General features: G+C 40.0%; 1 protein-coding gene across 2 annotated transcripts in view; it reads left to right on the forward strand.

The window, feature by feature from the left end:
* The window catches only part of atrnl1b (attractin-like 1b), a 110,600-nt gene that overhangs the window by 49,870 nt on the left and 44,713 nt on the right, over positions 1 to 16,017 (forward strand). For both annotated transcript variants that reach the window (XM_083557282.1, XM_083557283.1), the window contains 5 exons: positions 1,417 to 1,469; positions 4,033 to 4,127; positions 5,053 to 5,131; positions 7,767 to 7,924; positions 15,507 to 15,568. In XM_083557282.1, coding sequence (XP_083413408.1) covers positions 1,417 to 1,469; positions 4,033 to 4,127; positions 5,053 to 5,131; positions 7,767 to 7,924; positions 15,507 to 15,568 — 447 coding nt within the window. The remainder of the gene's footprint in view (positions 1 to 1,416; positions 1,470 to 4,032; positions 4,128 to 5,052; positions 5,132 to 7,766; positions 7,925 to 15,506; positions 15,569 to 16,017) is intronic.

Below are 16,017 nucleotides of genomic sequence, written 5' to 3' on the forward strand. Positions count from 1 at the left end.
TGTATCATTACTTTGTAAATGATTACATCATGGTTGACTTGCTGCGTTGCTGAAAATGTATTAGCTTATTATTTATAGCCACAGTGCATTATTCTGTCATATTTCAGCAATCCAGCCAGCTGTAATCTTTGCCAGCGTAACCCTGACGGCCCACACAATTAAGTTCACGCAAACAGTGAAATATTTGAAGTGAGAACACAACGTAAGATAATGACTCCACTTTCTCACATTACTCGGCAGTTTAATATAACTATAATTACCACCGAGGTTGACCATAACATTTAAGTGCTAAATTAGACCGCACTCAAGATGGCATTCACAGGCAAATAAAACAAAGTGAATTAGCCTCCCTCTGCCAGCACGCACCTGGACTGAAAGACAGCGACAGCGAGGAGCGTGATTGCGCCGAGTGAAACTTTGATCATCAGAGGCTGCAGACTTTAATTTGTCTTCTGCTTTGTTGCTTGGTAGAGCAAAGAATGTGTAATTTGCTTCGAATGAAAGAGAGGAAGAGCTCTGTAGGCAAATTGGTGTTAATTGTTCAGTGAGTTCCAAAGTGCGGTGCAGGAATCCTGTTCATTTTTTTTAGTTTTCCACAAAATAATGGAGCAAAACGAAGGACCTGCACAGTGTGAGGTCGGCTGGACCCACTCTCTCTCTCTCTCTCTCTCTCTCTCTCTCTCTCTCTCTCTCTCTCTCTCTCTCTCTCTCTGTGTGTGTGTGTGGAATTATTTTTGACTTTTGACAAATATTTAGAAAATAAGCTATTTGAGAAGAATGTAATTTACATTTTTCATCATATTTATAGTCTCAGATTGATTGACATTAAACATTTGTGAACAGTACATAATGAGGAATCCCAACACTGCTGTTTAGTGCAAACTACTCTCTCTAGTGTAGTCTAACTATTTTATTCTCCCACCTGATTCAGTGTCTCTGAATCTGTATGAAAGCAGGAATCATCCAAAATGTTCTGAATTGCTTCTTCAAAGGCCTTGAATTCGATATATTTTTTAATATATACTATATGGGCAAAAGTTTGTGGAATATAGGATTTGTATGTACTTTTCGAACATCCCATTATGCGTTTAGTCCCCATTTGCTGTTTTTAGAACCTCCACTCTTTTAAGAAGATTCTCCACTAGATTTTTGAGTGCGCTTGTGGAGATTTGTGCTGGGAAACTCAGCTGTCCCAATATGTTTTAGTTTATATAGTGTAAAATCTCAGAGGACCCCGTTATATGTGAATTCAGAGCATTTTTGGAAGTTTTCCTCCAGTATTATCTCTTAAAATCTTTCAAAAATAGTGTGGAAACGGCATGAGCTGCTTTCTAAAGCTTAGGTTCATAAAGTACATTCTGTGTCGAACAAGTATCTTCCTGTCATTTGAATGTTTCTGTTAATCTACTTTTGCAGATGTGATTCGGAGAATCGTTACCTTGGCAACCCTTTGAGAGGAACCTGTTACTGTAAGTATGGCCTTCAGGAGTAGTGAGTAATCATTATTTCTCTTCATTACAACTTTTCAAGTCTCTGATAAGCATTGCACAGTAAACGTGGCTTTGATTAATCACGGCTGCGCTTATGAATAGATTTATATTTCAAATGAGTGCTTATTAATGTAACGAGTAAAATATTCTCAGGCATTTAAAGAGCATGACCAATCATTTTGGACAAATCCATGTCTGTGCATCCTCTGAGAGAACAGGAAGCGTAGGTAGGAGTGCTGACTGTTACTCAGTGTACATCTCACAGGATGCATGATGATTGTGTGTGCAAGTGTGTGTGTGTGTGTATGTACGCAAGCGTTCATTCACAGACACGCACGCAAGCTGTGCCTGGTCTGTGTGCTAGATGCTCAGCGGTGTAGCACTAGGTGGCAGTGTTGCGGTACGACATGCCACACTCGGATGCTTTTTTGCATTCTCTATCAGCCGTCATCATGGAGCTCATCCAGCCTTAATGTGGTCAGGAGCATTCAGGACATCAGATTTCACTCAGTCTGCAAAAGCTGCCAGCATAATCCCCAAGCTATTGCCAGTCCGCATTAAAACAAACACATCAATTTCTCAATCACTCTGTCGCTGCTTCACTCCAAGTATATCTTTTAGATGGAGTGTGTAGGCATTGAGGGACAGCTTCTGTTTCTCTGATTAGAGAAGAGTGCTAATGTGCCCATGTGTACTGTACTGCAGTTTCCTCGTATTGTGAGCGAATTGTGAAACTGTGACGTTTGATGGAAGTGAGTAAACCAGGCTAAATCTGACCTGGGAAGGGTGTCAATGTTTGGCGGGAGCACTAGCAGGAACTTCTCACTCTATTCATCCATTTTTTTTATTTGCCCTGATTTGATAAAATGGTTGAAGAAAGCCGTAATATTTGAAGCTGAAAAGCAACGACCCGGCGGCCCTCCTCGGCACAGGAACTGGATCCCTAATGGGATTGTTTGCTTAACATCCCCCACTGTGGAAAACTCCCTGAATGTCGATAGGATATGGTGTAACTCTGTCTGGCCCTGCGGAAAAAATACATACAAGCCAAGCGGTAGACCTCTATGGTTCAGAGTGGCTTCAGTGAGCTGAGTGTAAATTGTGTCGGATGTAAAAAAAAAAAAAAAAAAAAAAAAAAAAAAAAATACAAATAAAAACGTTTATGTTGTGCATTTTATAGATATGCTGTATACTGTATAGCCAAAAGGATGTGGACACCTGACCATCACACCTTTATGTGGTTCTTCCCCAAACTGTTACTACAAAGTTGTAAGTGTGGAATTGCCTAGCATGTACAGCGGTAATGTCCCTGTGCACGAAAGTGAGGTTCATAAAGATGTGTTTTGCCAAGTTTGAAGTGGGAAAACCTCATGTGTTCTTCACAGAACCCTGACCTCAACCTCTCTGAATACCTTTAAAAGGAATTAGGTTGCCAGGTGCACACCAGGGCTTCTCACCCAACATCTTACTAATGCTCTTATGGCTGAATGAGCAAATCTGCCTTGTGTATCTCGCTATAAAATATAACAATATAAAAACAGGAAAGATTGCATTATAGAAATGGCTGTAATGAACTAATATATATGTAATTTTATTTATTTATTTATTTATTTATTTATTTTTCTGGGCCAATCATATCCCCAGTAAAATCTAGAATATAAAAATTTCCTAACAGACATATAAATGTATAAATTTTTTTCCCCATTTTGAACCTTGTAATACATTTGGATTTGAAATAAAACAAAACCAGTCTCCGTCTACATTTGTCCAAATGTGCAAAAATGATTGGTTTTGTGGTACATTTTGCCGTATTAAATACAAATTTTCGGCTAATTCCAGGACTTCGTTTGCATAATGTAAAATCTCGGTCTATTTTCTACAAATTAACCGACACCTGTTTTTGAGCTCTGCGGCACGTGCCTCGATTATTCCCCTCCCAACAGTCTGTTAATGGCATGTCCGTGTGTCCTTCTCTTTATTCGACAGGTAATTACTCATTACTAACCGAGTCACAGCAGCCGTCCTGACAGCCTCTTGTAAAGACAATGTGTTCGGTCTCGCAATAAAGCAATGGCCATTGCCTGTCAGAGCAACACCGTGCACAGCTACCGCTGAGAGCATTTTTGCTGCAAGTACAATTATCGGCACTCTGTGGGGTATCTTCAAAGGGTTATGGTGTTTTATAAGGACTTATAAAACACAGGCATTTATAAAAAAAAAAATAATAATAATAAATTTCAGAAAAAGTCACTGTTACATCAGACTGAATTTGGTGATGCATTCAGTTAGTCATGGAACGGCTACAGGTGACTGATGACTCATTTAGCACTTTAAAATGGCCTTTTGCTTCTCTGTCATACTGAGACACATTTTATCTGTTGTCGCTGTATCCCTTAGGTGAACTATTTTCTGATTGCTAGTTCTAGTAACATGTGCTTGGGTTGATGAATCGTGCGTCTAATCGTGCGTCTAAAACATTTGATAACTGATACGCTGCAATGTAAAAAGCCTTAATTGTAATTTCTTTGGATGTTTTGCACAGACAATCTTTTGATTGACTACCAGTTCACCTTCAGCCTGCTGCAAGAAGATGACCACTATTACACTGCTATTAACTTCATGGCCACACCAGAACAGGTCTGTCATTCTCCACTCACCCTGCACAGTACCCCCATACCGCATACGTGTGAATCTTTGCTAATAAACACTTTGGGATGCGTCGTTGTGGGTCAGTAATCAACACTGGAGCGGTAACTAGTATTTCCCTTCAACACATTAGGTTTAATTTCTTATGAAATATTGGGGTTTTCTGTTCCAGGTTGTTTTTGTAACTATTATCCATCTAAAGAACTAAAAAAGCTTGTCTCCCACCCCCACTCCCACCAACGCTACTATGATCATGTGTTTGTGTGCTCAGTTTTTTTGTGATTTCTGTAGTCAAAAGAAATTTGAAATTGCTTTGAAATATGTGTGGCGGATTGGAAAAACCATTTACATGCTGAAATTTTGCTCTTTACTCTATAGTTTGGAAAATGACCACTTTCCTGAACTGAAATGTGTTTTTCTGTTGCATGCATGTTAACCACAATTAAATATTATAGCCACTTCCTCTGATTGTGGCAGAGGAACACCAGAGGCTCTTAGAGACTGCACAAAAACATCAGACACTTTACCAGACTGTCTTTGATTATGAACTGAAGTGATTAGGCTCATGTTTTTGTTGTCGTGGCATGCAGCTATTCAGCAACATGCTCAAATCATGATATTCAATTCAAGTTTATTTCTCTAGTGCTTTTCACAACGGACATTTTCTCAAAGCAGCTTTACAGAACGGATTATAAAACTAAAATTTTAATATTGAGGACATCCCGACTTATTTGAGTGTCTCTACCAAGCATGAGCATCCCAGAAGATTACAAACGCAAATAAAAACGTTCCATATAGATTCTCACACACACGGGAAAGAATGCAGGTGTACATTATTCTAATCTCTGTTGAAGTGAAAGAGATAATAATTCATGTTGACCTCATTGTCGTCCTTTTTTTTATTTTTTTTTTAAAGACCAATAAAAATTTGGACATGTCAATCAACGCGTCCAACAACTTCAACCTCAACATCACTTGGTCAGTTGGATCAACAGGTAATTCATCTACTTTTTCGTTTTCTTTTTTTTTTGCTGCTATTAATTTTTCTTTCTTTTTTTTCTGAAAGGCAATTTGTCTCTGTCCTATCTGTTTCTTTCTGGTATAGGCATTGTGTGCCATTATGTTCTCTCCTGCTCTTTATTTTGTGATCTCCAATTATTCAAAAAGTCACCAGACACTGTTCGCGGTGGCTTTTTTTTACATTTTCCGTCCTGTTAAACAGATTCGTCCTTCTCTCCATTGACCTCTTCTGGTTCAGCCATTAATTCTTTTTATTTTTTTAGCACATTTTGCTCCAGGTTTAAAGACACTCTCCCCTGGGCAGGGTTTCTGACAATAGTCTAGCCCACAGCTCCGAATTCTGGGACTGAGACGTCTTCGGGAGCACGGAACGATTTCAATTAAGATAACTATTCCCACAGAGCAGCTCTCGCGTTGTCATTTTGAGGGCTTTGTTTCATATTGACGATCTAGAAATGCGATGTGTGAGACTTAAAAGTGCGGATGGAACGAACAGGGAAGGAAACGTGACAAAAGTCTTATTAAACAGAACAAACCTTTCGACATGCATATGCCTTTTTTCCCCTGCTAGATAGTCTTTTTAACATTATAGAGTGGAGCATGGTTTTAATTGGTAACATTTTATTTTTATTGTGCGTGTGCAGGCAAATACTAAACAGTGAGAAATGAAAGGCAACAGTGGCTCTGTTATGCTATTTTTGGAGGCATTTTGCTGTCATGGTTTTGCACTACTTGTCCCTTAGAGGGAAGTCACAGCAAATCAGTACAAAGTTATTCTGACTCATTACCTTTATACTGTGATGAACTGTTTCTATGGATAGATAGTTACAAAGTCCCTATTCACAGGGCGCTGAAAATAATGTAAATCATACGCTGTATCCTTCACAGTCATCAGATCTCAACCCAAGTGAACACTGATAGAATGACGTGCTATGGCTAATGTATTCTTCTCTGAAGCACGTTTGTAAAGAGGGTGATTATGGGTAACGCTGTCCTCCAAGGGGCTAGCTGACCGTTGTGCCCAGACGCGATGTGGAGGGATGGTCAGGAAGGTCTTGTCCAGTCCATCAATATTTCAAATACATGTGGAGTGTAAATAATGCAGGGCAATACAAATGGTCCATGTTGCACTGCCCCCTAGTGAACACACTCGAGCCTCGGACGGATGAAGGCTGTGTATGACTCCTTGACATGCTCGCTGCTTCGCCATTACAGAAGTGTAAATCATTTGCTGAGGCAGCGCTCCCTCCTCCTCCACCACCATTAGTTGTAGCCATATATTTAGGAAGAATGCTGTATAAAATATACTCCAGGACAGTTCCTGTGACTTGGAGGATCTTTGCAGAGGCACGGCGCAGCTGTTCTTGCCCAGCACCTTATGTTCGTTTCTTTTTAAATCACTCTTCTGTGTTTTGTGAGTGGGTGTGAGAGTAAATGGCTCACGCTGTGCTCGCTTAAGTAGATTCACTTTAATAAGATCTGGGTTTATTGTGCTTAGAGAACATCGAATGTGCGATCACTTCCTCATTACTTTTGCCTTGATCTCGCTTACAGTGGAAATATACAGAAGTTTGATTTGAAGATCAAATAAGTGATAATGTGAAGATTATTCTGACAATCTCACAAAACCATTAAAGCTCATTACTAAAGCAAGGTTACGCAGTCGTAGTTTAGGTTTTCCTTCCTAACGTTAGCTAACATTAGACAGAAGAAAATGTTCCAGGTAATCATAAGACGACTTATTCATTCTGAAAACATAGCGTTTAATGGTGAAGCTCCTGCCTGGGAGACTGGGTGCCAAGCTGCGTTGTAGCTGGCGGCTTGGTGTAGGCTGAAATCCTTTTTTTTGTTTTGTTTTTGTTACCCATGTGCTTGTAATTGAATTGTGATTGACTGTTTGTGTGATATTATTGTAAATCCTAGTAAAATACCTGACGTTACAGTGTAGCATTATTATTATTAGTAGTAGTATTTTTATTATTATTAGGGACTCATCAGTAGCTTTTATTTTTTTAAACCATGAGTACTTGATGCTGATAAAGAAAAGAGTCGATGTTTTTATTTATAATATTTTCTCACTGAATTGATATAAAAAGCATTTGCTTCCTGTATTAGTTCACTTGCATTAGGTAGGATTGCAGTCTAGGAGAGTAACGGTGAAAAAGCTTATTTTAATTTTAGGAGAAAATGATGTTCACAGTGTGGCTAAATATTTATGGCCACTTTTAAGCACTACATTGTACTGAACACCTCATTAACTCATTTATGACTGAATGATCACAAACCCACACGGTCATGCTTTAAAAACCTGGTAAAAAGGCTTCTCAGAAGAATGAGGGTTATTGTAAAGATGTTCAACAAGTACACATAAGCATGAAAGCATATACTTGGGTTAATATCATGTGGAGGAAATCGGAGCAGTTATCAGTATCATAGCATATCATTAGCGGCATTGATGCAACTCTATTATTTATCATTGTAGATACGGCATGATCTTGCTGTTGGTTTTTCTTGGAAGTGAAATATCACAGTTTAAAATATTGAATTATTTGTATCATGGGTTTTTTTTTTCTAATGTGATTGTTTTATCTGAACTTGTTCACCTAACAGCAGGTACCATCTCTGGAGAAGAAGTCCCCATTGTGTCCAAGACCAACATTAAAGAGCACAGGGACAGCTTCTCCTGTGAGAAGTTCAGCTTCCACAGCAATCCCAACATCACCTTCTACGTCTACGTCAGCAACTTTTCTTGGCCAATTAAAATCCAGGTTCGTATGGAAATAGCCTCCAAAGTGTCCTTTGCTTGCTATATTTTTGCCTTATAAAGTGACAGACGATGGACAGGAATCTCTCTTGTGTAAAGATTCCCATTACTGCTTTGCTGAGTTAGCTCAACCATGTCTAATATCAGGCAAAGAGGAAAGCCGGCACTCGTTCTCTCCTCTGAATCAGAAATCATATTGATCACCAAGTCTAAAATGCACTTAGACAAAATGAAACACTCTTGAAAAGATCCATGGCTTTATAATGTCGGAATCAATTATTGAGATGTGCACTGGGACAGTTTTGCTGCGGTTTCCCACAATATTCATTCCTTAGTCTTATGATGCATAAAATTGAAACGGCTCTCGTGTGGGAATGCATCACACTGCCAGATGCCTAGATGACTGCTGTGTAATGACAGTCACAGAGAGAGTGATGCCTAAAGACATATGATCTTGCGAAGAAACATTAAGGTTGAACTCATAAAGATGTACATTACTCTTGTTTTTTTTTTATGAATTATGTTTGTTGTCTGCATTACAGACGTACTCAAGCAATGCACATATATAGAACATAGATGCTGTTCTCATCACAGGCAGCAGACTTGGCAACGTAAATTGTTTTGTGTCTGTAGTCAAAGTAGTTTACTGAAGACTTTTGTAGACTTCTGATTTATTGCTCCAGTCCTTGAGATTTAAAACAAATCATCTCACCTACAGTCGTAATATATATACAGTGGTACCTTGACCTACGAGTGCATTAATGTACGAGTTTTCCGAGGTACGTGCGGTCACTCGGTCGATTTTTTGCTTTGTTACGCAAGCAAAAAAATTGAGGTACGAGCTCGAGACGCCGCTGGCAGATGGCGAAGCGAAGCCAGAGAGCGAAGATTGCGACGAAAATTAAGATAAGCAAAGAAAAAAGTATAAGTTTAGGGATACGTAGTGTACAGGAGTGAGAGTAAAAAACGAGTTTTCCCTCCACCTCTGCTTATCACCTCTACCAACCCATTAGAATACATTAGAAATGTATTTTCCTAATTTAATAACATGAAACATAAAAACGGGGTCATTTTGAGGGTTGGAACGGATTAATGCCATTTTAAGTATTTTCAATTGGGAAAACTGATTTGATGTGCGAGCAAATTGAGATACGAGCTCGTCCACGGAACGAATTAAACTCGTAGGTCAAGGTACCACTGTGTGTGTGCGGTTTATGACTTTTACTGTTATTTAATTCAATGTTTGTAGCAGAACGAATTCAGAGCTCAACTGTAACATTCTGTTTGCCAATTTACAGAGAAATGCATTTAATCTAATCGGAAGGAACTTCATCATGCAGTAGGACACCAACTTCTCACACACACACAGGGCCAACAAACGGCTTTATTGTTGGGAAAAGTTTAAGGTTTAATACTGGCTAATTCAGTTCAAAGACCTTAACCGAATTCAGCAGCATTTCAGCCTCTTGAAGAAAAGACTGAAGGGAGAAACCCTTGAAACAAACCACAATTCAATGAAAAGGTGGTTTGAGCATAGAAAAGTTCACAAATGAAGTAACACTTTGGTGATGAAATTGAGTCATAAAACAGATGCAGTTATTACAAAAAAAGGGACACGCGATCAAATATTGGGTTTCATTTACTTTAAGGCAAATGTTCCAATATTTTAGCTTTCCAAGATGTTGTTTAGTTTTTGGATAAATACATCGAAATGCTGTTGCATGTTACATATAAATATCAGGAAATGAACAAATGAAATTCCAATCTATCGTGACATGCTCGTGTTTTAACGCAACTTATTTCTCAAAGTTTGCGGGCTAATAATCATAATAACAGTCGCGAACATAATGAAGTCGTGTTGAATAAAGTGAATACGTTTCTGTGAAATACTAATCTGCATTTGATTAGCTCCAGTCAGAGTGATAACTGATTTAATGTCACTTCTACTGAGGACATACAGTTACAGCTGCTTCATATTTACCCAAGGATGCGTTGGAGATTTAGTCTGATTAAGTACTGACATCTAATTGTTCTCTGTTGAAGTGCAAAAAAACCCCAATGGAGCCAAATACAAGCCCTGTGGCTGAGCTGGGGGAAGCGGTGAAGGGCCGCGTGAAGGGCAGATTTGACTTTAGTCAGACTAGGATAAAAAGCAGCTTGTTTTTGGTTTGTTTGTTAGGAGGGATTAAGTTGTTTGTATTGTCTTTGAATACTAATTAAATCTGTGATTCAAAGAATGGCTAGCATAATGAACCACTCATTACATCTTTATCAGCAGGGCATTTCCCAGTCGTTCAAGACAGGCATGTCTAAACATTCGCCTCCACCCAGGGCCAACATTTCATTCTGAGCGCTCTGTCCGCTCAGTCTGAATAATACAAAGCGGTGTAGCGTAATGTGTGGATGGAGACTGGGGCAGAACGAAGTGTTGAGGCCAGCGCTTGAGCCCGAGGGTAATGACCAAGCTGGAGCATGCTCTCCTCTCCACCCTTCACTTTAATGCCCATGTAGGGTTGAGTGGAAAGCCTGGGGCTGGTTGGCATCAGCTCCAGGTAACAGTAGGGCATGTGAAGGTTCGAGCGATTCAGGATTGTGGTCAGAGCTTGACCAAGTGGAACAGATGTAGATGCGATCTGGCACTGTGGCCTTAACAGATCTGACCTCCAGTGAGAAAGCTTCTGTCAGACATGGTTAGCATGCAGGCTTTAACCTGAAGTATCACGGTCATGTGTCTCGTTTGGATTTTTAAAAATTATTAATCAAAGATTATGTCTGAAAATTCTAATTTGGTATAATTTGTTCCTTTCGACATGCCTGTAGTTAAGTGTTGAATCAAAAGATGTTTTGGGCGAATCGATGTTGTTGGCAGGATGTACGAACGGCAGCTTTGTGTTAAAACTCGATCTACATCATCACAGGTCACCACTACAGCTCTGTCTGTGTCATGATAAATTTCAAATGTTCAGCCTTTTCAAATATTCGATTTGTGCAGCCACCATCATCTCCCTCTTCTTTTGTTGAAAGCCGTCTCTTTTTTTCACATAGCGATTATCTTTAAATTACAGAATTATTTGAGTGTGTTTTAGGGAAAGTTATAATTATAAACATTTCTCCGGTTTTTAAATGTTTTATTTAAAGCAATTATTTAACACTTTTTTTTTGTTAGTTTAGAGTTTTGCTGCTGTGTCGAATAGTTTTGCAGGCCAACAGGATCTTAAAATGTTATGGCCTGTATTTATGTAGATTCAAGGATTTTATTTTTTTTGCTTCAAACAGCTTCTGTAAATAAACGTCTTGTGCACTCCTGAGCAGCGTTGGCTCCATCACCCAGAGGATTATGCATCAGACTGATCAGAGGAGATTATTTTTTATTACGCAATCGAGCTGTATTTTAAAATGATCAAGTCCTGTGTGTTTCCTGAAGATAATGTTTCTCTTGTTATTACTGCTTGTAAGATGACTTCTTTAAAACTCGCTGACATTTTTCTGCACATCATTATAGCTAGAAATTGATTATTTTGCATTAATGTTTTGAAATCTTAAGCGCATGTAAGACATTTCTGCAATAAGCTTCACCGCCTGAGATACTATATAGACAAATATATAGACACTCTATAGACAAAAGGTTTGTGGACACCTGACCATAAGATTTGTATATGCTTTTTGAACGTTGCATTGCACATTTTGTCCCTTTTTGCTATTTTATTAATTGCTGCACTTCAAATTATAATTGGGCTTTGTGTGTGAAACAGCATGGATTCACACAGTTATGTGCTCATGCACTTTTTAAAAAACGAAATGCCCAGTCGCTTGTATCAGGCTTACGGTGTTAATCCTGTTCTTTTGTCTCTGCACGTAAAATTTGAAATGCCGTCTAATCATTTATACGCACCATAAGGACAAAAGCTTGTGGACACCTGACCATAATCTTTGTCTCCTCCCATTTCACATTCAATCTCCATTTGCTGTTGTAACAACCTCCATTCTTCTGAGATGATGTTCTACTAAAGTGTCCTTGTGGAGATTTGTTCTCATTCAGCCACAGGGGTGTTGGTAAAGTCAGGTACTGATGAAGGGTGAGGAGGTCTGGGGTGCAGGCAGCGTTCCAATTCATCCCAAAGATGTTCAGGTTTAGGGTCAGAGCTCTATAGCAGGCTAATCAAGATCATCTACTCCAACCCATGTGAACCAGACCTTATTTGCTTTGCGTCCAGGTTTGGGTCTCAGAGTTCAACTATAGGAAAAAAGTTCATTGGTTCACATCCAAAGACATCATATATAACTGCGTGTCTCCAACAGTTTAAGGAGGAACCACATGGATGGGGAGAAGAGCTCAGTGGTTAATTTCAGAAGGTTGGGGGCTCAAGCCCCGGTATCGCCAAACTGCCACTCATGGGGCCCTTGAGCAAGGTCATTAACCTTCTGTGCTCCAGGAGCGCTGTATCGTGGATCATGGCTGACCCTGCGCTCTGACCCTGCGCTCTGACCCCAGCGTCTTAATATCACTAAGAATTTCACTGTGCTGTAAAATACATGTGACAAGTATAAAGCACCTTTTTTCACCTTTACCTTTAGAAAAGTCCGGTGTTCCAAAACTATTGTCCATGTTTTCCACTTTTGTCCCAGTTGACGGGTGTCTGACTGTCTGAATCTGCCTCCGTAACTCGATGAGCTGCTTCTGTTCTCGTGCTTATGACTATGATGTGCGATCGACATTTCAGTAACTGACGTAGGGGACACACAAGTGCAGGAGTTCACACATGAGAACTGTGGACTGTGATGTAAAGAGGTAGAGTAGCATGGTTGTGTGGGGTAACCCAATCTGAAGCTTTAAGACACAGCAAACAGTAGCCACAGCTTAATGCTATGAGCATCTCATTCTACTGAGATGAGGTAATTCACACACACACACACACACACACACACACACACACACACACACACACACACACACACGAGACACACTCTCTCTCTCTCTCTCTCTCTCTCTCTCTCTCTCTCTCTCTCTCTCTCTCTCTCTCTCTCAATGATTCCCACCGAATGTTGTACCATTCCTAGAACCGTGGTTATGTGGTTATGACTGTTTTAACTGTGAATAATCAGAATCCAGCTGTGAAACTGATGAGAAAACCTGACAGTTCTTGTAGCTGCGAGTGTGAGTGTTTAGAGAAGCTCATCAGCGTGCCTACGCCTTGATGTGTGCACGTCTTCAGTAACACGCTGTGTTTAGTTACCGTGTGATTACTCTCCCCCTTTTCCCTTTAAACTGTTCTGTATTGTCGCACATACTGTAGGTTCACGCTGTTCAGCGTGTCAGGCAGAGGGTTAAACCACTACTGAGAGAGCACTGAGCCAGAGGGTGACCCTCAGTGACAAGACGATAAATGATTCGGCTTTAACAGCAAGCCATTAGCCTTGATTTTAAATAATTCAGAACACATGATATTTAGCCCCCCTCTCTCTTTTTTTTCCCCTCACATAACCTTTATTTGTTTACATGGATCTAAGATACACTATATGGTCAAATGTATTGGGACACCTGTGTTTATTTATTTTTATGTATTTATTTATTTTAAGCCATATGTGGTTCTTTCAATTGTACAAGATGTCTTTGGATGCAGAAGCATGAACTTTTTCCTTCGCTTTATCTAAAAGAGTCAAACCTGTTCCAGCATGACAGTGTCCCTGTGCACAAATTAAGATATGCTTTACATGGTTTGGAATAAAAGATCTAGAATGACCTGACCTGACAATTATGGGATTAACCGGAATGCCGACGGCACCGCAGGCCTTCTCACTGTACATCTGCACCTGACGTTGCTAATGGCTGAATGAACACAAATCTACACACGAACACTCCAAAAGCTTAGAACACCTTCCCAGAAGAGTGGAGGTTATTATAACAGCAAATCGATAGTAAATGTGGAAATGGATGTTCAAATGGTATATATGAATCAGGTGTCCACAAACTTTTGTCCTGGTAGAAGCAACCAGCTCATGGAGCACTGTATCCTAGAGTGAGATTCATGATGCCATCAGTATCTCAGCCCCTCTGTTTTTTATTGAAACTACTTAATTAGTTTTATGATTGCTGACAAATGTTAAAGTTTGTATGTGCACAGACCATTTCCTTTAAAAGTAATATGGAATATCTTGAACTTTCTTTTGAATTTTTATTAAAAAACATATAATAATATTGATAATACATTTTAAATGGTCTTGTATATTTTTAAGTAAAATGTTGAAGGATGCTCATTTTCGTGACGGGTGTTAATTCTGCACTGTATTACACACCAGTCACATGGTTACTTCTGATTTACTTTACACAGATTTTGTTAGTCAGGATCAGCCACTTCTTGCATTCCCATTTGACAATATGTGCTTTCAAAATGAGCACAGAGTGCACATTGAACTCGGTGTCCTGTGGAATCAGTGTTATCTCCTGATAGGATGTATCTCAGTGTTGGAATTATAGAACCTACTTGGCCTTTTCTACTCGAGGCGTTTCTGTCTGACCTTTCTTGCAGCAGAGCATTATCACACAAGCGTAACCTGCTTTCTCCAGCCAGTGACATCTGCTGGACATCTGTCCCAAAGGTGCAGGCAGCAGGCTGCAGTGTGTAACTGCCCTTTTCTAATTTGGTCACTCTTTTCAAGTCTGTTTGCTCTAGAGATGGCTCGGCCCTAATGGAGTGTTAACTTTTCCCCGCCGTCCCCACTGGAACTGCGACTGGGCCAAGTGCCTAATGAAATGAATGAGATCTTTTAAAAGCCTGGCCATAGCACTATTGTTACATTATTCATCCACTGGCTCAGGGTGACTTACATTTGGAACGTGAATCCATTTGTTCTTTTGGGTTTTTTTTTTTTTTTTTTGTGCTTGGTATTTATCCGGACAATTTAGCACCCTGCCTCATGGGATGCTGTGCCAGTGCTGTATGTGTGTGTTTGACATCGTGCTTGTCAGGGTGGTGATGCTGAATTAATGCTGCTGCCGTGCTCATTGTCGATACAGCGGTGGCGTTTGCCGTTAAACATCTTAACCGTCTTGTTTGAACCTACCAGGGAACCTCACCCCAAAACCCCAAAGCGTGCATATTGAAGATCAAACAACATTGCACAAACATAGCAATTACTGTCAGCCATAACCTTAAGTCAGCTGAAGGGGTTTGGACTTTCTTCCTCTCTTCTATAGTCAATCGAAATCTAATCCAGGCCATCAGTCATTTTTAAAGCTTCCTTCCAGCTATGAACCGACACACTGCGGTCCATTAAAACAGGTGGAATTAGAAGCTTTTATCTTGTAGTGTCACTCGTTCTCTATCTGATCCTGGTATAACAGTGATACACTAGACCACAAGCCCACAACAGGGAACTTATAAGGAATCTACCTGAGGGTTTATGCAGTTTGGTATCTTTCAATTGCTGTTAATGGCAGAAATGTGACAAGCACCTCGTTTAGGGATTGAGAACTGTATCAGGTCTTCAAAATCTCTTCAGGCAGATATGACACTGTTTCATAAACTATTTTCACACTTATGTATATGCCCATGTCCAAACTGAACCTTTTTCCGTCCCTTTTACAGATCGCCTTCTCGCAGCACAACAGCATCATGGACCTGGTGCAGTTCTTTGTGACTTTTTTCAGGTGAGTCTACCACCACCACTTCACCCCCCCCACCCCCCTCCCCCCTTGCCTTCCAGAGGCATTCTGTTCTGGCAGTGATGAGGGCAGGTCAAGTCTAAGGTCTGTTCATTTGTTAAATCAATCTGAACCAAATCAGCAGCCTGCCCTAACTCATTTCCTCAGCGACTTGATTCGCCTATTGACCTGTTCTTTCTGGATTAGTAGGTAGATGCTAAAGCAATTGACCAACTGTCCTCAGCACTCTTAGCAACTTCACATCGCCTAATCTAACATTTAAAGCGTGTCCAAAACAAACAAGGACTTGGATTTCAATGCGTGTGTCTGCTCACTTAAATGAAAATGCAATTAAGCAAGGAATAAAACATGACAGGTGTGTTTAAAGGAAAATAAGCAGTGACATGGTGGTGTGATGTGAGCACCCTGAAGAGGATTTATTTTCCACCACCTCC

The sequence above is a fragment of the Silurus aristotelis genome (genome assembly GCF_946808225.1).
Source record: "Silurus aristotelis genome assembly, chromosome: 12".
In the NCBI taxonomy this organism is placed as follows: domain Eukaryota; kingdom Metazoa; phylum Chordata; class Actinopteri; order Siluriformes; family Siluridae; genus Silurus; species Silurus aristotelis.